General features: G+C 40.2%; 1 protein-coding gene across 1 annotated transcript in view; it reads left to right on the top strand.

Moving 5' to 3' along the window:
- The window catches only part of chd1 (chromodomain helicase DNA binding protein 1), a 61,663-nt gene that overhangs the window by 14,439 nt on the left and 22,866 nt on the right, over positions 1-24,358 (top strand). The window contains exons 8-26 of the mRNA XM_033646391.2: positions 725-825; positions 933-1,111; positions 1,278-1,402; positions 1,553-1,769; positions 4,894-4,983; positions 5,144-5,334; positions 7,843-8,031; positions 10,848-11,010; positions 12,517-12,669; positions 14,284-14,355; positions 14,441-14,590; positions 14,972-15,120; positions 18,169-18,265; positions 18,360-18,455; positions 18,569-18,745; positions 18,912-19,072; positions 19,163-19,204; positions 19,297-19,430; positions 23,854-23,992. Of these exons, the coding sequence (XP_033502282.1) occupies positions 725-825; positions 933-1,111; positions 1,278-1,402; positions 1,553-1,769; positions 4,894-4,983; positions 5,144-5,334; positions 7,843-8,031; positions 10,848-11,010; positions 12,517-12,669; positions 14,284-14,355; positions 14,441-14,590; positions 14,972-15,120; positions 18,169-18,265; positions 18,360-18,455; positions 18,569-18,745; positions 18,912-19,072; positions 19,163-19,204; positions 19,297-19,430; positions 23,854-23,992 (2,625 nt within the window). The remainder of the gene's footprint in view (positions 1-724; positions 826-932; positions 1,112-1,277; positions 1,403-1,552; positions 1,770-4,893; positions 4,984-5,143; positions 5,335-7,842; positions 8,032-10,847; positions 11,011-12,516; positions 12,670-14,283; positions 14,356-14,440; positions 14,591-14,971; positions 15,121-18,168; positions 18,266-18,359; positions 18,456-18,568; positions 18,746-18,911; positions 19,073-19,162; positions 19,205-19,296; positions 19,431-23,853; positions 23,993-24,358) is intronic.

Below are 24,358 nucleotides of genomic sequence, written 5' to 3' on the forward strand. Positions count from 1 at the left end.
ATACGGGCTTCCTTCGCCTTTTAAACGGGGCAGAGCTCCGTAGGAAACAGTAGGAGAGACACAGCCTGAGGGGGAACCGGGATCTGACACAACACCGGAGGGAGAAGCAGGTCCTTGGAGCTGTGCGCCGGATGGAAAAACAAGCACGTCACACCGAATGCGCGCCACTACAGCGTTGCTTTGAATTGTGGGCGCGCATGACACGCGTCTACATTGAAAGTAATGGGTTTGTGTGCACAAAAGACGCTACATCTGAACGCCCCCCATGCACACACTCGCTCTTTAACCAAGGCAAAATCACCCAGGTGGCCCGCCTTTGTCTTAGATAGGCAGGGAAAACCCTGCTGTCACTGTGTGTGAGTCCTCCCTGGCACAGAGCTCTGGTTAAATTTGTGATTAAGTTGCAGTGGTTGGACAAAATTGCTAGGTTGTGCAGAATTCAAGGGGCTTGGCTGAATTTGCGTCAATAGTTGCAATTGCAACATAGTGAAATCCCAGAGGGACTGATTAAAGGGTTGGGTTACCCTGGTTTGTCTTTTGCTCAGGGATCCAAACCAGTCAACTTGGTCACTAGCTTGGTCACTAGCTTGCCCATTTCTTATGATGAGAATTTGTCAAATTAAAAATCTTATTTAATACTTTCTGAAAAATGTTTGGTTTGGTGCAGCTTAGGAATGGAATGCATGCTATTGCTTATTTTCTAATGCTGTTGTCCTCTCCCCAGGTTAAAGGCGGCTTCACCAGAGGATATAGAGTATTTCAACTGTCAGGAAGAACTGATGGATGACCTGCACTCGCAGTACCAGCTTGTAGAGAGAATCATAGGTGCACTTTCTACAGGGTGTATCACTTGTTCTTTGAATTAAGTGTTTTACCCCAGTGATGCCACTGGATTTGTGTAAATAAATAGGTCTCTGATTTCTTTTGAGCAGGGCATTCAAACCAGAAGTCAGCGGCTGGTTACCCAGACTACTTGTGCAAGTGGCAGGGTTTACCATACTCAGAGTGTAGCTGGGAAGATGGTGCTCTGATCGCTAGAAAGTTCCAGAAATGTATTGATGACTACATGAGCAGAAACCAGTCCAAGACCATTCCATCCAGAGACTGCAAGGTAATACACTGCCTAGCCTTGGTTGGTAATACGTTACGCCTTGGGAGAGTGATAGAGTTCCGAATTGAATTTAACTTGGTGTGATCTCTTCTGTGTCATTTTCAGTCTGAAATAAACTGAGTTTTATTTTAACACTGACCTCATCAACTGCTGTTCTTTCTTGTAGGTACTCAAACAGAGACCCAGGTTTGTGCCCATGAAGAAGCAGCCAGCTTACATAGGAGGTGATGGACTAGAGCTCCGAGACTACCAGTTGGACAGTTTGAACTGGATGGCACACTCCTGGTGCAAGTATGTCTTAAGCAATCCTTAATTGTCATTTTGCATTTGAATGTCCATTCTGTAATTATGGGGAAAATGCAACATTGCTCAGCAGTGTTTAGCAGATCCACAATCTCAACTTTTACTGTTTTTCCTCTTCTGCTCTGTCTTCATTCATAGAGGCAACAGTTGCATCCTTGCTGATGAGATGGGTTTAGGGAAGACCATCCAGACAATCTCCTTCCTCAACTACCTGTTTAATGAGCACCAACTGTATGGACCCTTCCTGCTGGTTGTGCCTCTCTCAACACTAACCTCCTGGCAGAGAGAAATCCATCTCTGGGCCCCTCAGATGAATGTTGTGGTCTACCTAGGAGACATCAGCAGCAGGAACATGGTATTGTGGTTCAAATACGTGTTACACACAAACACACACACACACACACACACAGTTTCTGCACAGTAGAGGCTGACATTTTTTCGGGAGTCCCACGGGTCACGTGATTCCCCTGGGATTCCCACGGGATGGGAATCAGTTTCACTATTCTTCACGTGATTGGGACAGGATGGGAAAACAAGTCAACGGGAGCGGCCGGGACTGGGAATCATAATTAGGCCTGTCGCGATATGCGAGTTGGTTAATTGCACAGTAAATTAAAAAGGATTAATTGCCATATTCATGCGTGTTTGTTTTCCTCGTCTCTCTCCACCAAAGAGACTGGACGACAAGAGTGTTCACTTCCGTGCATCGTCTGGCTGCCAGATGAGTTGGTTCATTAGCGTAATGAACGGAGGGAAAGCTCTTGTCATCGAGTGTCTTTGTCTCTGTTGGGGAGGCGGGGCTATGGGCTACACACACACACACACACACACACACAGTGCGATCTTGTGAGGGGGAGACGAGGCGGAGGAGAAAACAGAGTTGAGCGTAAGAGGAAGACAGGGAACTTGTTCCTAAACCAAATGCCATGGCCCCTGTGTGGGAGTGTTTTGGATTTAAACCAAATGACAGAGGGGAACCCAGTAATTTGGATGAGCTGGTGTGCCGGGTTTGTTCTAAAACCATCTCAACAAAAAGAGCGAATACGACCAACTTAACTGCACACTTGCTACAACAGTAACATGCTGCTCTAACACTGATGCTTCAGTATTGATAATCTAATGATGCCATATATAATAATATCAGTCAGAGGAACCAAACACTACTTCTACTGCAATACTTTAACTACATTTTTCTCTCTCAGTACTGGTTCTTCTTATGATGTGTTGTCTGACCACATCAGAAATCAAATGTGTTTGTCATTCTGAACAGCATCAAGGTGGAGTGAATGTAAAAATTAGGCAATAAACATCAAAACACAACATTAGATGTGATATTTGTGTTTATATTCAACTCAGGAAGCATTGTGTGATCCATGTACTATAGATATATTTTTCATATATATATATATATATATATATATATATATATATATATATATATATATATATATATATATATATAGTACAGACCAAAAGTTTGGACACACCTTCTCATTCAATGCGTTTTCTTTATTTTCATGACTACTTACATTGTAGATTCTCACTGAAGGCATCAAAACTATGAATGAACACATGTGGAGTTATGTACTTAACAAAAAAAGGTGAAATAACTGAAAACATGTTTTATATTCTAATTTCTTCAAAATAGCCACCCTTTGCTCTGATTACTGCTTTGCACACTCTTGGCATTCTCTCCATGAGCTTCAAGAGGTAGTCACCTGAAATGGTTTTCCAACAGTCTTGAAGGAGTTCCCAGAGGTGTTTAGCACTTGTTGGCCCCTTTGCCTTCACTCTGCGGTCCAGCTCACCCCAAACGATCTCGATTGGGTTCAGGTCCGGTGACTGTGGAGGCCAGGTCATCTGCCGTAGCACTCCATCACTCTCCTTCTTGGTCAAATAGCCCTTACACAGCCTGGAGGTGTGTTTGGGGTCATTGTCCTGTTGAAAAATAAATGATGGTCCAACTAAACGCAAACCGGATGGGATGGCATGTCGCTGCAGGATGCTGTGGTAGCCATGGTGGTTCAGTGTGCCTTCAATTTTGAATAAATCCCCAACAGTGTCACCAGCAAAACACCCCCACACCATCACACCTCCTCCTCCATGCTTCACAGTGGGAACCAGGCATGTGGAATCCATGCGTTCACCTTTTCTGCGTCTCACAAAGACACGGCGGTTGGAACCAAAGATCTCAAATTTGGACTCATCAGACCAAAGCACAGATTTCCACTGGTCTAATGTCCATTCCTTGTGTTTCTTGGCCCAAACAAATCTCTTCTGCTTGTTGCCTCTCCTTAGCAGTGGTTTCCTAGCAGCTATTTGACCATGAAGGCCTGATTGGCGCAGTCTCCTCTTAACAGTTGTTCTAGAGATGGGTCTGCTGCTAGAACTCTGTGTGGCATTCATCTGGTCTCTGATCTGAGCTGCTGTTAACTTGCCATTTCTGAGGCTGGTGACTCGGATGAACTTATCCTCAGAAGCAGAGGTGACTCTTGGTCTTCCTTTCCTGGGTCGGTCCTCATGTGTGCCAGTTTCGTTGTAGCGCTTGATGGTTTTTGCGACTCCACTTGGGGACACATTTAAAGTTTTTGCAATTTTCCGGACTGACTGACCTTCATTTCTTAAAGTAATGATGGCCACTCGTTTTTCTTTAGTTAGCTTATTGGTTCTTGCCATAATATGAATTTTAACAGTTGTCCAATAGGGCTGTCGGCTGTGTATTAACCTGACTTCTGCACAACACAACTGATGGTCCCAACCCCATTGATAAAGCAAGAAATTCCACTAATTAACCCTGATAAGGCACACCTGTGAAGTGGAAACCATTTCAGGTGACTACCTCTTGAAGCTCATGGAGAGAATGCCAAGAGTGTGCAAAGCAGTAATCAGAGCAAAGGGTGGCTATTTTGAAGAAATTAGAATATAAAACATGTTTTCAGTTATTTCACCTTTTTTTGTTAAGTACATAACTCCACATGTGTTCATTCATAGTTTTGATGCCTTCAGTGAGAATCTACAATGTAAATAGTCATGAAAATAAAGAAAACGCATTGAATGAGAAGGTGTGTCCAAACTTTTGGCCTGTGCTGTATATATATATATATATATATATATATATATATATATATATATATATATATATATATATATATAGTTTTTTTTTACTGTAACTGAAACAACACGGGAGTGGGGTGGGACGGGAGTCATTCTTGTGGGATTGGGACGGGACAGGATTTTTTTTTTCCTTTTTCATGGGATTGGGGCGGGATGGGATTATTTTTGTGGGAGTGAGATGGGACGGGACTGAAAATCCACTCCCGTGTCACCCTCTGCTGCACAGTATTGATACAATTTTATGATCCCTTTTCTTTGTAATTTAAGGGTGAGATGTATGGATACAAGCAGCAAATGCATCAGTTTGCTAATGTCTGTAGTAACATATTTCATGTTTCCTTTTCACCTGTGTTTGAATTTAATAGATCCGGACACATGAGTGGATGCACGTCCATAGCAAGAGACTGAAATTTAACATCCTTCTCACAACATATGAGATTCTCCTCAAAGACAAGGTCAGCTACTTATTTTTATCATGGACCATGATGTTGAACTATTGTTGTTAATCACTTAATCACCTTTATTTTTGACATGAAATGAATTAATAAAGGTCATTCCTAAAGCTATGGAGTATAATATTAGTCCATGTAAAACTTGTAATATTTGTGTCTCCAGTCATTTTTGGGCAGTGTTAACTGGGCATTCATTGGTGTGGATGAGGCTCACCGACTGAAGAATGATGACTCCCTCCTCTACAAGACCATGATTGACTTCAAGTCCAATCACAGGCTTCTGATCACTGGAACGCCACTGCAGAACTCTCTGAAAGAGCTCTGGTCCCTGCTGCACTTCATTATGCCTGAGAAGTAGGCCATATCAATTGTTAGGCTCAAAGACAAACATAGTTTTCTCCTAGCTGCAGTGATATAGAAGTGTTGTTTGAATATGTTCAGTACTCCTTAATACCAGAACAAGTTAGCAAAATAAAGCTTCTCAGCTTGTTGTTAAAGAAGTACTCCATTGATTTTTACACACCAGGTTGTGTTTACAGGTCTTGGGGAGTACTCCTGCATTTAAGTAAACGTCAGTTGTGGCTGAAAATATCTGGGACTGTGGAATTAGAGAGACGTGAGCTTACCAGATCTCTGTAGCCTGCTTGTCATCTCTGCTTGAGATTAGTGGCTCAAGGCAGTATTATTTATTACTAGCATACCACTTACCTAAAACGCTGACCAAACTGTTGGAGGTCCAGTTGCATTGTGGGTAGTGCAGGCGTCATGTTTTGGCAAGGAAGAAGAATGTGTGTAACAAAAGGAATGATGTCTGATTCTGCTGCTTCAACTCTTCAGACTTTTATAAAATTTTATTTTTAACAAAGAAAAAAAAAACAGCTCTCATATTAAGACCCAGATCAGACTGCTTTACCAAATTTTACGCAATTGGCGCAGCAACAAAATGACACTGTGTCCTTACAGCAAACAAGCATCCCACTATTATCACATTGCATCTAACATTGGAGCTTTCTGTTGTCACTGTATCCATTAAATAGGCACTTCTATTACCTCGTGTACAGACCACTTAAATATCAGCTGTGCACTCAAGATCATTCTGGATATGTAACCACTTAAAAGATGAGGGTGTAGCCTACTTGCTATCTCCCTCCGTTTGTAACGTTACTTTTAAAACAGAAAAAACTTTTCATATTGTGATGTTTACTGGAAATGACAAACTTTTAGTTCCACGGGGAACTCCCTCAAGCCAGCCTCCACCTATGTTGTAAATAATAAAGGAGGTGTCATAGAAATAATTCCTCACTTCAGCTTTATGAATTAGGTGCTCCTGTCCATTGCAGCACTTTCAAAGGGAGCAACAGGTAGCTTATTAATAGAAACAGGCCATCCGGAAAAAAACTTGAGCTCAAAACGGTGCATTGCGTCGCTCGCGGCTAATTAGGACACCTGCTTTGCTAGATTGGTGCCCTTTTAGTTTTCTTGAGAGACTGTGCCATGTCTCCTCTTGTCACCCCAAAAAACACATAAAAGTTCTAGTAAACAAACACAGCGTGTGCAGCTCTGCCACTCCCACATCTACTAAACTTTGTTTGCTGTCATTTTGCCGTGCTCTCTGCCTGTCAGACACTGTTGTCTCCATTAGTCCATTTATAAACAAACATGTTCATGAGGTTGACATATTGCTAATTACTAACGCAATACAAGTTGGATTTAGCACTTTGACACTATTAACACAGGTTGGTTATGCCTGAACATATCATAATGACCAATGTCAGTTCAGCCATTTTGCGTAAAATCAGACCAGTTTAAGCTCATACACCAGACAGGACCGGCAAAATCGGAAGTCGACCCAACTCTAATTTGTATTCATTTTATTTCTGCCTTTCCTAAAGTCTTTGATTTTTCTCCTGTGAAGTACTGGGTAGTTTTAACTCTTCAAGCCTCAATTATTCAAAGAGGCAACCTGACAAAAGACATGGGGAAACTCGTTAGGCATATGCAACATGGGATAGGGGACACAAGTGGACTTCATTTGAAGGGGTCACAAGTTTAAACGTTTGGCAACCACTATTTCAGCATTTTTTCCAAACTGTCAAACCCTTTGTCAGATACAAAATTGAATAGGAAATGGCAGCATGATCCCAGAATGTGGGAAAGAATGTACAGCCAGCTATTATTTCTTCCAAAGTGTCAGCAACCACTTTTTCTAAGTCCAGTCCCAACAAAATAGAAGCTGGGCTTCATTTTTCCTGCTTTATCCAATACAACAGCACACTGAAAAGGTCCTAAAATGTGGTGGTAGAGCAGTATATCATGAAATGCTCAATGGTAGAAACTAGGGCTGCCATGATTAGTTGACTAATCGATGACTAATTGACTATTAAAATAATCGGTGACTATTTTAGAGTCATTTTTCATAGAAAAGTACTATAAAAGTACCCCAAAATACTCTTACTGCGGCTTCTTATGTTCAGATATTGGCAGCTTTACACACTCTCCCATGACAGTGAACTAAATCCCTTTGGCGTGAGTATGAAACAAGACATTAGATGACGTAATTTTGGGGTTTGGGCGAGACAGACCGACATTTTTCAACATTTTAACACATTTTTCGATGAAATGATTAGTCGACTAATCGAAGAAATAATCGACAGATTAGTCGACAATGAAAATAATCGTTAGTGGCAGCCCTAGTAGAAACTAATCTTTGAAAATCTTTGTACGAAGTAAGAGGGATAAAACTTTTTGCATGTTTTGCTTCTAAGGAGGAATAAAGAAGCAGTTTTGTCCTGTGTCTTGTACCATGAGTTGACTGTATTGCTACACCTCCACTGATGTATGTTGTATATCTTGTTTCTCAAGGTTTCACTCTTGGGAGCTGTTTGAGGAGGAGCATGGTAAAGGCAGGGATTCGGGCTACACCAGTCTGCATAAAGAGCTGGAACCTTTTTTACTGCGCCGAGTCAAGAAGGATGTGGAGAAATCTCTTCCTGCCAAAGTGGAGCAGATCCTCAGAGTGGAGATGAGTGCTATCCAGAAACAGTATTACAAGTAAGAGCTGGACAACACCCTTTAAATCAGAAATGTGTTGACATTTTATTTCTTGTCATTATGCAACTCTAAGTAGTGCTCAGCTATAAAACAATCTTGATATGTGATCAGGATCAAGATTATGTCCGTAACAATGGTAAGCTTTGGACATTTTTAATTGACAACAGCAGTCAGTGTGCAGCCTCTCTCCTCTGCCTCTGTTCTGTGTCGCTGCCTACACACATAGTGGACAGCAGTTTAACTTTAGAGCAGAGCCCACAAAGAAAGAATGAAACGCACTCAAGAATATGTTTTACTGGATTCAGTGACATCAATGCCCTTTATCCATAAGTGCAACAAAAGGGAGACAATATAAATTCAATTTTTCAAACACATGTTGAACAAGCAGAACTCAAACTTGCAGAAATATGGTGTCCTCAGCCACTTTGCCTGCCGTAACTTGCTGCCTCCTGTTAATCCACATTTGTATTACACGGCCACGGAGCTCGGTATGCTAAATTGCTGAAGGTAAACTCACATTATCTTCCAAAGCTGAGCAAAATGTTGATTTAAAAAAAAGGTAACACGAGGTCAGTTATATGGAATTAGATGGGTATCTCCTGAGTGATGAAGCACAGATTAAGACATTCTGCAGATTATGCCGTCGGGACAGGAAAGACAACAAATCTTTTCATCACCTGAAAAGGTAACATCCCAGTGAGAACACCATTATTTTTATAAATTACAAGGCAAGCTAACTTGTATTGTTTTGTTAAGGCAGATAAAGCAAGTTTGCAAAGTTAAATGTTTTCATGTACAGGGTTCTGGAAAACCTGGAAAAATCATGGAATTTCACAATCACATTTACCAGGCCTGGGAAAGTCATGAAATTAATCAAAGTCATTAAAAGTTTAGGAAAAGTGATGGACTTTTGTTGTGTATAATGAAATTGTAACAATAATGTTTCGTGGATAATCTTCCACATAGCATAACATTATGGCAAATTTATCTTCTGCAGCTAATGACTTAATGTAGATCTAATGTGTTGATGTTTGACAATGTTTAGTTTACCATTGTGTATGTTTCGTCATTACTTGCCTGGGTTCGTCTCATCCTTCCTGTATGCCAGCTGGCTGAAATTATGTTTCAATAGAGTGTGAATCTGTTATATTTTAAAAAAAGCTGGGCAAGTGGGCCAAGTAAAAAAAACCCTTTATTATGGATGCTTAAAAAGTCATGGAAAGTTTGGAAATTTTGTCCATGTGTGGGAATGCTGCATTTAGGTGTTATTAAGTATATTCTTTTATCACAAAATATGTTTAAAACCAGGCTGTGTTTGCCCAGTTAAATGTTTATGCTACTCATTTTGATATGTTAATAAACTATATTCTAAATTTCACTAATGAACCCTTGTTTCTCCAGGCTTCAGTTGTTATCAGGATACTCTGCAAACTAGTGGCATTATCAAATTATAAATTGGTTAAGTGGTTAATATTGATACTGCTCAATATGAAAAAAAACAAACAAAAAAAACACTGTCATATTTTTTGCCATGTTGTCCAGCTTTACCTTTAGCTAAACCATGAGTGCTTTAAAGGTGATTTGTGCTGACTTGAAAGCGGTAATGTGTAGACAACTTTGATCCAAAACCATTTTATTTGACAACATGAACAGTGGCCCCGCCACCACTGTCCCTGACACAGTAAAAATACTGTAAAGCCATATTTCCATTTTCGGAATGGTACCTCTGGGACTAAAAGTAACCCTTCTGACATGGTAAGTAGTTTAGCATTTCCACCAGTACTTTCCACCAAACAGTACTCTTATAAGTGGGCAGGATTGTTGTCACTCACTGCTCCGTCCAGCACTCACTGTATTTCCTTTTCACTGATGACACAGAGGGAAGCCTCGAAGATCAACTCATTACTAAAAGTGTATGTAATCCAAGAGAGACAATAAAAACGAATGGAATAGTAAAATTTGTCATACTGAAATTTAAGGTGTGCTGATGGATTCACGTTGTCAACATTTAGTAACAAACAAACGTTCCACAGTTGGGCAGTCGGCCCAGTGAATTACATTTTTTTTTTTCTCAGTCTACAGCAACTGCGAGAAGCAGCAAAACATCCTCTCATTTTATAGTTATAGTTTACTAGTGTAACTAAGACTTGCCACAGTATGAACAGTGGTTACTAAGCCCCAAAACCAGCCAGAACTCAGCCCTGAGCAAGAGTGACAGTCCTCTATTGACCAATTGACAGACCGCATTGTCTCTGGCTCCACCTTTTAGTACCAGATCTGTGTTCTAGCTTCCCTAACAGAGGGGTGACCAAATATGGAAACGGTTAGGAATGGTTCCATTGGTACCATCCACAACTTTTCACAGTGGAAATGGGGAAAAAAAATGCGTACTGAACTGAATTGAACCGTACCGGACTGCTTGGTGGAAACAGGCCTAAGACTCTGGTGAAGATGTGTTGCCAGTGAGAAGATGAAATATGAACCAGGAAGCCCAGATTAAAGTCTTCTTAGGTGCCAATGCAGGCTTTACTGAAATGAATGAATGATGATCCTGAGTTGTTTGATTCAGCAATACTGTGAGTCTAAACACAGCTTTATTTCCCCCACCATACTCAGAGATCCTTAGAAGTGTCCTGCAGCTCAGTCAGTTGATCTGTGATCACCTCCTACTTGAGTGATAGAGTTTGTCAGTATGAAACAGGACATGTTTTGTTAATCTAGTTTTGCAGCTTGACATTTTAGCATAATTTATAGAATAGAATATTAATAGTGTGTCTGTGTCTGTCTGTGTCTGTCTGTCTCCTGTTTGTGATTAGATGGATCCTGACCAGGAACTACAAGGCCCTGAGTAAAGGTACCAAAGGCAGCACTTCAGGCTTCCTGAACATCATGATGGAGCTGAAGAAGTGTTGTAACCACTGTTACCTTATCAAACCCCCAGAGGACAATGAGTTCCTCAACAGAGCTGACGCCTTACAGGTCTGTTTATCTTCTGTTATTGTGTTGCAACATCAGGGCTTTGGTTAGTCCTGACAAATGGTATGTTATTTTGTAATTTAAAGTCTGGGTAAGAAAAAATAATAATATGTGTAGTGAGTTTGTCCCACCAAAGAAAAAGATGTTGTTTACCACCCAACCCAATTAAATGATTAGAAAAATCGCCAAATATATAAAATTATGTTTCAAAAGTGTAAAAAAACAGTATTCTCTGCTTTCAGACATTGGGGATGTGTCTGCTTTCAGAGACTGAGCCAAACAAGTTGAGAACACACTTGCACCTTGATCAGCAGTAGTGGCAATCCATTTCACATTGTTGACATATCAGGAATATCAGTTGTAGCTGCTTAAATTTCAGACAATAGTGAAAATTCATGCACCGTTGGAGGTCACAACAAAGAATGTATTTGTGTTATGTGGGGGTATGTTGGGAGGTGGGGGAAGGCTTAAGGAGTTTTATCCACAAAAGATGAGGCTAATTGAAACAATTTGGACCAACTAAGTGTGTGTGCTTAAATCCAGCAGGATACCAAATGAACACCGTTTAATGAACAGCAGAGTCCTGCACTGGGTCGGGTACCCGGTGGGTACCCGCAAAAACAGCTGATTTGCGGGTGGTTTTTAAAAAAACATTTTTTCCCGGGTTCGGATCTGGGTGGAAAAAATAACATGCGGGTCGGATCATGGGTTTTAGATAAACACATTAGTCATTAGTTCGGTAAACTACAGATAACTATCTTGGTCATTATTTACTCTCTGAGGATCGCCTCCGCTATTTCGCAACGGTCATTGGTTGAGCTGTTTACACGCGTTTCACCATCTAATAACACAATTTCTGATTGGATGACAGAATCAACATGGCTGCCACCGTCTAACAAGCGCCACTTCCAAAACAGTAAATAATTATTTAGGTATTTGAGAAATAAGTGGATAAAACGTACAACTATCCCTTTATAATGTTTCTGAAGTGTTTCCCTGATGGATTACTTCTCTCCTCGATGGATTCTAAAAACACGTGACGGCTTGTAACTGCTGAACGTCGCTCTGGACAGAAAGTAAGTCTATTATTACACATGTAAAGTTCCTTTACATAGATTAAAAGTTTAAAAGCATTAAACGTAACAAACGAGTGCTTTTACACTCGTATGGGAGAAGAACACAGAGGGTTGATGATGGAGCTGAAGTCAGGTTTTTATTGTGAGAGCTGCTTCATTCAGGTCGTTGTTTACTTACTGGCACCTTAACTGTGGCGATATGCTGTTCAATATTCAGCCAATATGACCCAAAATGATTACTTTAAATCCGGGTTACGGGTCGGGCTGCGGGTCGTGTTTCAACGGGTCAGACCGGGTTGCGGTACTAATTGGCCTGATGCACGGGTTTGCGGTTCGGGTGCAGGTTTGACCCGTGCAGGACTCTGATGTACAGTATACAGATTTCATAATATTACTTGGAGAAGAGAGACTGTAACCCTTCTTTTCCCGACAGCAACTGATCCGCAGCAGTGGGAAGCTGGTTCTGTTGGACAAACTGCTGGTGCGTTTGAAAGAGCGAGGTCACAGAGTTCTCATCTTCTCCCAGATGGTACGGATGCTGGATATCCTAGCTGAATACCTGAGGAGCCGACAGTTTCTCTTTCAGGTAGCTACACACAGTTTTCACATAACCATCAACACATAACAGATGCACCTGCAGGGTTTTCCCTAGATATTTAGAGGGCATAAGTGCTGGAGTTGGGTGTGGTTTACAGGAGGGCTGGCAAAATAGAGAATATCAAATATCACAATACTTTTGACCAAATACCTCAATATCGATATTTTGATGATATTGTAGCACTGACTGATTATGCTTTTACAAAATATTTACACAATGTGATTGTTGATAAGTAGTAATGTGTATATATTGACTAAGTGGGTAAAGACAAATAATAGAACAGCTAGAGCAGTCTGGTAGTTCAGAACATTAGATAAAATAAGATACACCTTTATTGATCCCACAATTGAGAAATTCCAGTGTTATAGCAGTCAAGGAGAAAGAGTCAGATTAAAAATTTCAAAATTTAAACTTAAGAACTCTTCCACATATCACTCTTGATATAATAATATTTTGCCCAGCCCTAGTTTGAAGGCTCTCCTCCAAGACAATTTAAAGATTTTTGACTTAAAAATATTCAGTTTCACATCATTCTGGACCATAATTATTACTATAGATGAAAAAAAATGCTTGAGGACAAAACTTGCTGTATTTAGATAATTTATTAATACACTTATCACAGCCTTTATCTGAATATTTAAATCTTTTGTATTCTTTTATATTTAACAAAATGAGCTTGCTAATAATAATTATAATAATTAAAATAGCCTAGACAGTGGGTTCCCAACTTCCAGGCACCCCTACCTGCCCATTTTCCACATCTGTCTGCTCTAGCACATCTGAACCAGCTGATGCTCATCCAACAGTAAGGGCTGCTGAGCTGCATCAGGTGTATTCAAAGCATAATACATGTAAGCATCAATTTTCTTGCACTTATTTGCTAACTTGCAAATTTGGCACTCAAGTACTGTGTGTGTCATTTTCTCCATGCTTATCTTCGTGTATTAGTAAAAGCCAGTTACAACCTGACATTCTAACAGAATAACTGGCAGACAACCGGCAATATCATGAACTGCTTTTTACTTGTAGGACCAGTATTAGGGATGCACGATATTGAATTTCTTTTCGATATCCGACATGCTGATATCCATTTTTCCCCCACCTAATTTTTGTCATCATCAAGTCTCATCTGTAGTTGAATTAACATGATATTATGCATGCATACTCTTATCATGATGGCCCACCAGCAGATGGAGACATGAAATGGAATGCTTTTCAATGTATGTAAAATTAATTCATTGTGCAAAATAAGAAAAAGCATGTTTGCCAATTCTGAGAGTTCATTTCAAAGCTGTTACTTGCCAATACTGATGGTGTGCCGATATTATTGTACATCCCTAGGTAGTATACCTTCTAATCAATTCAATCATATCTCATTAAGTGAGATTTACACCATTGTACCAGTGCTTACAGCGATTAAGCCAACTTTTGGCTTTTTAGCCACAAAAACCCTGAGGCATCTAAGCCATAAAAATGGTAGGGAAAACCCTTTGCTGTACATACATACACAGATATGCTCCACAATCTTCTGGAATTTCCTTCTAGCTGAACATAAACAATGAAATGTCATCAACACATTGATATAAATTTTTGAATTTGTAGAGATTAGACGGCTCCATCAAAGGAGAAATGAGGAAGCAGGCGTTGGATCATTTTAATGCTGAGGGCTCAGAGGTAAGTTCATACAGTAAATGCAGTTTGTGCTTTTAGGAAAAAAGCAGTACTTAAACATATAGTGAACCGCCTCTTGTGTCCCCAGGATTTCTGCTTTTTGTTATCAACGCGAGCGGGTGGTCTGGGAATCAATCTGGCATCAGCTGACACAGTAGTCATTTTTGACTCAGACTGGAACCCCCAGAATGATCTTCAAGCCCAGGCCAGAGCCCACAGGATCGGACAGAAAAGACAGGTAAGCAACAACTGTCATAAACCTCCAACCATTTTTAATTCTTTGTTTGTTGTAATGTATGTATATACCATCAGTTTTTGGTATCGTTACATCCTTAGTACCTAGTATATGTGTCAAATGAATATAGGGGAGTTAAAACCCTAGCGTCTCCCTCTGAAATGTATTGGTGTACAATTACACAAGTACCTCAACATTCAAGTACAGTATTTCAGTAAATGTACTTAATTACATTCCACAAATATGGCTTTCTAGCTGTATTCAGATCATCCTTAGTGGACATAGATTATCTACCTAATCCAAATGCAGTGCCAGAATGTGTTTAAATGCTATTCTGTTACTATAGACAGTATATAGTACTGCTGTCTGCTTGTGGACTTGCAGGTGAATATTTACCGTCTGGTGACGAAGGGCTCAGTGGAGGAGGACATCATTGAGAGGGCGAAGAAGAAAATGGTGCTGGACCACCTTGTCATTCAGAGGATGGATACTACGGGGAAAACTGTCCTCCATACTGGTGCTGCTCCCTCCAGGCAAGCAACGCATACTAGAGCTATGCAACTTAAGCCTAGTTCACATTACACGATTTTCACCCAGATTTTGCGTTGCAGAGACTATCGTAATCTCTTGAGTGTTCATACCTGGTGACGTGTGTTTCTGTCAGTGGGAGTCTCGCCAACTGCGTTTCGACCTGTGTGTGCACACCACAAGATTTCTCCATCGAGCCCTCGCCGGCAGAGCCCCAGATAATGTGGTGACGTCACCAAACTTGGAGACGACACATCGTAAAGGCATGGATATTATTCATTATCCTGGGTCCAAACACAACACGCTCCCCATGATCCTGTGGACGCTGCCATTGTTGTTGTTGCTTGCCGGCCCGCTTGTCAGTGTTGCCAGATCTTGGGAGAGAAACAAGCAACCAGGGCTATGGAAACAAGCCCAAAAGAAGCGACTGCAGTCCGACATACTATCATGTGTTTAAATAACTTACTAGACGGACATATATATAGAGGAGGGTGATGTTTAGAGAGCAAGCCCAAATAAGCAACTCCACTTTAGAAACAAGCCCAGAGTCGCGGCTAATAAGCGGACCTGGCAAGTGGCAACCCTGCGGCTTGTCCTCCTCACATTTCTTCTGTCCTCCTGCGTGCTGACGTGGGACGTATCCCGTCTCTCTTTGGCTGATGTTCTTTGTCAGTCGTTTCAGACTTTTTTAGCATGCCAGATATCCAGTCCCACTCACAGACGAGGGGGCAACTTGCTTGTAGGCTTGTTCACACATGAGGACTCGCTGTTGCAGGTGGCTCTCAAGATCATCTGCGACGTCAAAATTGTGGTGAAAATCATGTAATGTGAACTAGGCTTAACTGAATATAAATAATGATTTTGGCTTCCCACAATTAAATGAAGATGATCATCTGCAACATTTATGTTTAGAATATGTGCTCTGCTCATAGAAAACTCCATTACACATCAAATCAACTAACAGCAGCCTTCACTTTTGAAGAGCTGTCATGCTGATACACGTGCACCTTGCAGCAGCAGCCTGTGAAAAACTGGTTCTTGAGACTGCAGATGGGCAAAATGAAAATCATTCGTCATCACCCATTGTCATCTGTTGTTTGGAAATATTTTGGATTTATGAGAGAATGAATTCTATGCCAGGAAAGGATGAGATGGCAAAGCAACACAAATAACTTGTTAAACCAATTGAAAAAACACAACAGTCTGCAGTACCATGAATGCATGTAGGCCAAAAAGAGTAATGTTGCTAACGTTTTCAAGTTTTTACTGTGTATTTATTAGTTTATAAACTAATAAATACACAGTATTAATAAATACACTGTATTTATTAGTTTATAAACTAATAAATACACAGTAAAAACTCACAAAATGTTAAGAAAGGTAATATTTTTACATCAATGGTCCTTATTAAACAGAGAAATACAACTGTACACTGTTGGAATTGGCGTTTCTCTCGGTTATGGAACTGAGACTGGTTTAATAGCCTTATTAACTCACTTCATTCAAACTCGTCAGAAACAAAATAAAACTCACCCACACTGCCTTGGTTACTCCTGCTACTCATCCAGTTAGTTTGTCCATTGTTACAACAATCACCAACTTGCTGTTTTTCCTGTCTGTCATTGCTGGCTGACTGCTTACATTCCTATGCCCCAGACAGGTGCTGCAAAAAAAAAACAAAAAACAAAACACACACACAAGAGGTTGTGCAAAGCACATGTGCTGCTTATGCAGCACTTGTGTTTCAGGCATTGCCCATCCAAGACTCGATGTCCATTGTCTTTTAGCTCAGCTGCCTGTTCCATCAGTAGTGACCCGAGACTGACCTCTACTGGCGTGTGCTGTGCACTACATGTAATGAGTGATACAGAGAGAGGAGTGCCTGTGCTGGGATTTCAAAATACCCTGGTGTGCCTTAATACCGTGATACCGCCCAAGCCTAGTGGATACGTATCCATAAAGGATGCACTGAATTCAAGAGAATGAAGAAACCCTTATTTTGATGCAATGATTACTGCATTAGCATGAATGTAACAAAACATGAAAGTGAAAGCAATGCCCTGTTTATGTAAATGTAAAGTGTAATAATAATATTTTGTCCCTAAATCAATCAAAATAATTATGATGATGATTTTGGCTGTTATCATGCAGCCCTAACACATACCACAGTCTACTGCTTGACTGCCTTTCCTCCTTTTGTCTATGTCCTTCTCAAGCGAAAATGTCTGCTTGTTGACCACCTTGTAATTAGGGATGCACTATAATAGTGGCACGTCATCAGTATTGGAATCAGCCAACAAGCCGATTTCTGCCGATATGGCAAACAGATAAATTTTATTTTACAAAAAGAGAGAGACGACTGGTTGCTCAGTACAATCAAATGTAGATCAAAACCTTGTGGTGGGTGTTCATGGAGAACGGAAAACAGCTGGATACACAGGAATTTGATCCAGACACTCCAAAAATCTGGAAAATTAGGAAGGAAGTATTAAACCCCTTTATTGTAGTAGCTAAATTATTTAAAGAGCCAACATGTTTTTCAACCACTGCAATTGTTCATCTGTGCTGTAAAAACAAGTCTTTACATCTGTTTAACAAATTTCTGAAACCACTACAAAGTAATCCACCCTTAGGAAACAAAAGGCTGTGAATTATTATAATCATAATTGTTTTTTTTTTTTTATAAATTTATATAAATCAGACCATAGAATAATAATACTACACAATGCAAACATGAATATGTGGTTTTAAACCGGAATACAAGCACACAGATAAAGAGGAATTTTCTGTCAGAGGGTTTAGGGAATAGAGTTGCATAATTTTTCATAATATATGGATTTATCAATATCAGTATCGGTTGTTGGCCAAATGAATTATTATTTATCGGCATATTGAAAAAAAAATACAATATCATGCATCCCTACTGATGAGTGTAGCTTTCTTTTCCACCCAAAAAATCAAAACAAGGTCTAATTTATAGTGTCTGTACTCCTCTCAAAGGTTGTCACTACACTTTGCTGTTATCTGACTTCAGTATGTTTTATTAAATACAGTTCAGCCCCTTTCAACAAGGAGGAGCTGTCTTCCATCCTGAAGTTTGGTGCTGAGGAGCTTTTCAAAGAACCAGAGGGTGAGGAGCAGGAACCTCAGGTATGTAGTTACATAATGAATTATGTATATTCATAATCACAACTTTTCTCTGAAGTATGTTGGAATAACACATCATGGCCTTTTTGCTCTGTAGGAAATGGACATTGATGAGATCCTCAAAAGAGCTGAGACCAGGGAAAATGACCCTGGCCCCTCCACAGTGGGAGAAGAACTGCTGTCTCAGTTCAAGGTAGAAAAAAATCTTGTTCTTGATTTAGAAATGGGTTTACAGTATCCAAAATTTTGATTCTTTGTTCTGTAGCAATTTAAAATTTACAGTTGTCTGTGACCTGAACTGTGCAGGTGGCTAACTTTTCCATGATGGAAGATGAGGAAATAGATATTGACTCTGAGCGTAGTCAGCGGAGTTGGGACGATATCATTCCTGAGGAGCAGAGGAGGAGGATGGAAGAGGAGGAGAGACAGAAGGAGCTAGAGGAAATCTACTTGCTGCCTCGCATGAGGAATTGTGCCAAACAGGTACACAAGCAGTCATGCCATATGTAAAAAGGACTTTTGATTTAGATTTTTTTTTTTTTTTCTCATTAAAAAAAAATGTCACTGCAGTTTGTGTGGTGTTCAGTGGTATTACGTGTTTTGGGTTTTTAATGAATTTCCAGGTGATTTTCTTGGTTTGTGTTAACAGATAAGCTTTAACGCCAGTGAGGGCCGGCAGAGCAGGAACAGGAGGTACTCTGGGTCTGACAGCGACTCTCCCTCAGACCGAAAAAGGCCAAAGAAACGAGGACGGCCTCGGACCATTCCGCGAGAAAATATCAAGGGCTTCAGCGATGCAGAGATCCGGAGGTGATTATATCAACAACCAACTGCTCGGTGTTGCTTTTTATCTAACCCTCTTTGCAAATTCCTGTTAACACCTTTGTGAACTACTTACAGGTTTGTCAAGAGTTACAAAAAGTTTGGAGGACCACTGGAAAGGTAAGCTACATCATATTTCTTATTGTTTTTTTTAACAACTGACAACAACAACATGCCACACAGTCTGCTCATCATGTGTCTTTATCACTCAGATTGGATGCTATTGCTCGTGATGCTGAACTTGTGGATAAGTCTGAACATGATCTGAAACGCTTGGCAGAGACTGTTCATAACGGCTGTGTGAGAACACTACGAGAAAACCCCTGTGGACCAGAAAAGAACTCAGGTAAACAAACACAACTTCATACAGATTAAATACTGCATCAGCACATTATAGGAAAGGTTTGTGTAAATGTATATTTTGTTAGAGCTTCAACAACTAGTCAGTCATCAGTAATGATACATTTTAATGTCTTTGTCATTGATTATTGAAAACAGGTTGCTGAAACCTTTGTTTCAGAGTCAATTCCACTCAGCAGTCATGGAAGTTGTAGCCACATCTGGCTCAAAAATATTTTAACTGACTTTATTAACCTTCAGCTGAGAGTGTTGAGGCTGCCAACAAAAACAAGTTGCACTGTTTAGCGTCACAGTGCTTGTATTCCATCACAGTTTTGTAGTTAAAGGGTAACTTTTAAACCAGTTTTCTATGCTTTAGTTGAAAAGAAATCCAGTTTATCTTCATCTCAGAGTTGCAGATTTCTAGACAGCAAATAAACTGTGGTTCATACACGCCTTGTATATTGACATTGTGCCCCCCTCAGATGTGAATTACAGCAGAAACCACTTACAGCGATCGAGGTTACAGCGATCAACTGCTTATATGGATCAAAATGTTTGGGACAGAAATATTCATATACAAGTGCTGTTTAAAAATATGCTTATAGGGCTCAAAAGGGCACGTGACTTTGCAATGCATTGTGTGTAACCAGCGCCATTTTTACGGGCAAATAGTTTTGTTTACATTGCGTTGTGCTGGGAGAGACGTGAAGTGAGAGATTTAAATGGACCGGGCAAAGGAAAAGTGTGTCGGACGGTACCAAGACAAGCTGGACCCTGTTCCAAAGGCTCGGTACCTTGACAAAATCCAGAAAATAGGTGGAGTGGATCTGTATGAGCACAGAGACTGGACTCGGGATTTAAAAGCCCTGCCGCCGTTGACTGAAGCTGAGCTTGTCCTCTATCTCGTCAACGGTATAAGTTATTATACCGGCGATGAATTTAGGAATGCCAAATCTTTAAGGGCTCATGGGCGAGCAAACTTTGGGTGGGTGCAGGACCTCCGAATTTTACGCCTTAAAGAGAAGACCGTCGTCATTTCAGAGGTGTGTAAACTTTATAAGCCTCACTGTGTCCCACCTCTGTGTGGTGCTGCCTGTTTGCTCGCTCAGGTTTTGACTAACATATCTTGGTGTCTACTGGACCAATTTATTTCAAACAAAAAATATTCTGAAGCCTGAAATCCACTCTGCATTTATGTGGTAAATATGTATGGGCTTCTCGGTTATTTATTTCAGAATTAGGGCATTTTCACACCATAAATCTCTAACTCTCCATCGTCATACATAGGTGGGCACAACATGGAGTTTATCTTTATTTTTAACTTTCACTTCTTAACCACAATTTAGGACAAGTTTACTCCTGTGGAGACAACTGAGAAACAATGTTTTTAGTGACATCAAGATGTGTACTTTTTTTTCTTTTTTAAAAACGGGATTAAAAGTCCTGACTGCACAGCTGTGTTAGATTTGTCCCTAGTTCTATTTCAGTTTTTGCTATCAAAATATATCACATTATATAGCCCATCGATCTTCTTCCCGTAGCGATCGTGAGAACGATTGTGGCAGTTAATGACACAGCAAGTCTGCACCATTTTCAAACGATACAGTTACTTTTAAAATGCTAAAACAACAACAACAGAACACAAGCGTTGTAGCGTCGCGAAACGTAAACAACTTTCCAATTGCCCACAAAGCCCACAATGCATCGCGGTTTTTCCACCTCCGCTACGTCACCCTTTTGAGCCCTATTGTAATCAAGTAGTCCACTTACTGTGGTAATTTTGGGTCTTTTCATACATGACGACAAACAGAAAAACAATATAAAACTATAGTAATTCTGTTTTCTTAACTTTACCCCAAAGGTACTTGCCTTGCAGTTATCTGTTTGCTTCCAGTAGGCAGGGCTTAGTATTAAGTGAACAGTACAAATGCACAACAATGTAGTCAAATTAAGTTTATGTCCTTATGAGTTATGGTTAGCATTACTGTACCTTAGCACTCACTCATTTAACCCAGTGTGCAGCTCAATGACTCAAACACACAAACAATTTTGACAATGTTAGCCTGACTCAGGCTCATGGTGGACCTGCCAGCAGTGACTTCTGCTTGTAGTGATGATGTTTTTCTTCTTTTGAGGTGTGTGAGGACTTCCAACTGTTTTTATGTGTTAGCGCCACTGATAGCTGTGGCCGGAGACATTATTTTTTCAAGTTGTCTTTCCAACTGTCAGTCCATCCCATTCTTGTGAATGTGATATTTCAATAACACCTAAAGGGAATAGATTCACATTTGGCACAAATGTCCACTTGGACTCAAAGATGAACCGATTACATTGTGGTGGTCAAGGTCACTTTAACCTTATCGGTCTAGTTTTTGTGAACATGATATCTCAAGAATGCCTTGTAGAATTTTTTTTTTAATTTGGCACAAATGTTCACTTGGACTCAACAATGACCTGATTAGAATGTGGTGGTCAAAGGTCAAGGTCACTGTGACCTCACCAAACATGTTTTTGGCCTTCACCCAATAATTCATGACAAAATTTCACACAAATTTCTAATAACAAAAAAAACACTTTTCTGGCCATTATACTGTGTCATATATCAGTAACAGAAGGGGAGACATTTGATCTGAAACTGAATTGGTGACTCTAATCTTGGGTGTCCACCTTGAAACTGTGCTGATTGTATAGATCTTCTGTGCTGCCGAGGGGAAGATGTGTGTGAAGCATCCATGTTCTCACAGACATGGATGTAAACTCTAACTGTAACTTGACTGGTTCACAGAGGCATACAACCGCAAAGTGATACTTCTAGTTGACAGTAATCCATGATGTGACTGCATTCAGCTTATTGTGTTGGAAAATTTTGAGGAGGGCAGAGATGCCAAGTAGTGCTGCACGATTTGATAAAAATGTGCGATTGCGATTTGAATGGACAATATCGCGATTTGCGATTACAATATAATAACTAAATGGTATCATTAGTTTTCTTGTGTTCTCCCTACATTATATCATGGGGGCACTGACCTGACCTGACATAGTTATTGTTATGGACAGTGTAAATAACCATAAACAGACTGAGCACAGTCAAACACGCTGCTCACACAGCAGCGCAGCATGGCACTGACATAAAGCGGAACGAGCCTGTGTTGCGTTCACACGTTGTCATGTAAATGACAAATTCCAGCACGCCATAGCACAACACAGCAGCATGGCAAGTGGGCCAAAACCGAGCAAAATTGCTCAGTTTGTCATTTGTTATTATATAGTCTGTTACGGAGTCCGTGATTTCCCCAAGACACTTACAAATGTTTGCGTAATTGTGCTTTGTTGTTTTATGAGGCTCTGCCGGCTTTCAGTTGTCTTTTTGTCTTTAATGTTACGCGGCTTGGCTTTCTCTCGCATGCATGCTTCGTACTTTTCTCTGTGGTGTTTCAAGTGCTGATATAGATTGGTCGTGTTGCTGCGGGACGTGGCGACTTAAACTTTTAAATTTGTACACAGCACATCTTTCTGTTCAACGTAACCGTACCTGAATCCAAAGTATCGCCATATAATAGACGTTGCGTTTTTTCCACCACCAACTCAGCCTGTTCATGGTCGTGCTCATGCTCTTCTTCAGCTTCTGTGTTGGTCACTGCTGCACACACCAGGATAGCTTGTGGGCGTGATGTCAACAAACTCCGCACACTGTAGGAGAGGCAGTCACGTTCACAGGCACACACATAAACATTTATTTACATTAAATCGCAAATTGCAGCCTGGGACTAAAAACTGTGCAGTCTCTCCTTTGCTGTAATACGTGTTTGTGGCTGCAGCTGTTGCTGTTTATGTTGTGTAGAAAGCTACATTTTGTCTGCTTTGATGATGGTTTTATTCTGCAGTTCATGACTACCAATCAGCTGTATGTGCAGGCTATAGAAATGGAATTTACTGTTGGTTTGGGCATAAAGGGTCATGTTGCTAATGATGATCCACTAATGTCTCCACTAGTGTCTGCCTTTCCCTTCTAAACATGTAACAGTAACATACTCGGAAGGCTTTTTTATTGACCCACATTTACTTTTACCTAAGTAAATTTTTACACAAGTACTTTAACTTGAGTATAATATCTTTAAAGTAACAGTACTTTTACTTTGGTACAATATTCTAGAAGATATTCACTAAGTAGAGAAGCTGTCTGTTTTTGTTACATTCACTACTTTTTTAATGTAATAAACATACAGTAAAAATCTGAGAAGTAACGAAGAAAATTGTAATAGTTATCAGCTTTGTAGTGATCAATTTGACCTCAACAGACGTGATCACTTTAAGGAGTTTCCACTGTATTTCTTCTTTCGCTGTTGTCTCTCATAGAATTACATGGCTATTAAAGCATGAACCTCTATGAAACTGTTTTGTTGTTTTTCCACTTGTGTGATCATCAGGAGGCAGGAGAGGGAAAGTGAAGGGCCCTACATTCAGGATTTCTGGAGTCCAGGTGAATGCCAAGCTTGTCATCTCTCATGAGGAAGAGCTGGCTCCACTCCACAAGGCCATTCCTGCTGACCCTGAAGAGAGAAAGAAGTGAGGTTTCCAATATGCTACATGACTTACGTTAGACAGGATGGGTTATCACAGCTCATTTTTATTGCTCTGTGTTACACTATATATATATATATATATATATATATACATACATGTGTGTGTGTGTGTGTGTGTGTGTATACACACACACACACACATATATATATATATATATATATATATATACAGTACAGGCCAAAAGTTTGGACACACCTTCTCATTCAATGCGTTTTCTTTATTTTCATGACTACTTACATTGTAGATTCTCACTGAAGGCATCAAAACTATGAATGAACACATGTGGAGTTATGTACTTAACAAAAAAAGGTGAAATAACTGAAAACATGTTTTATATTCTAGTTTCTT

The sequence above is a fragment of the Epinephelus lanceolatus genome, chromosome 19 (assembly GCF_041903045.1).
Source record: "Epinephelus lanceolatus isolate andai-2023 chromosome 19, ASM4190304v1, whole genome shotgun sequence".
Taxonomy (NCBI): Eukaryota; Metazoa; Chordata; class Actinopteri; order Perciformes; family Serranidae; genus Epinephelus; species Epinephelus lanceolatus.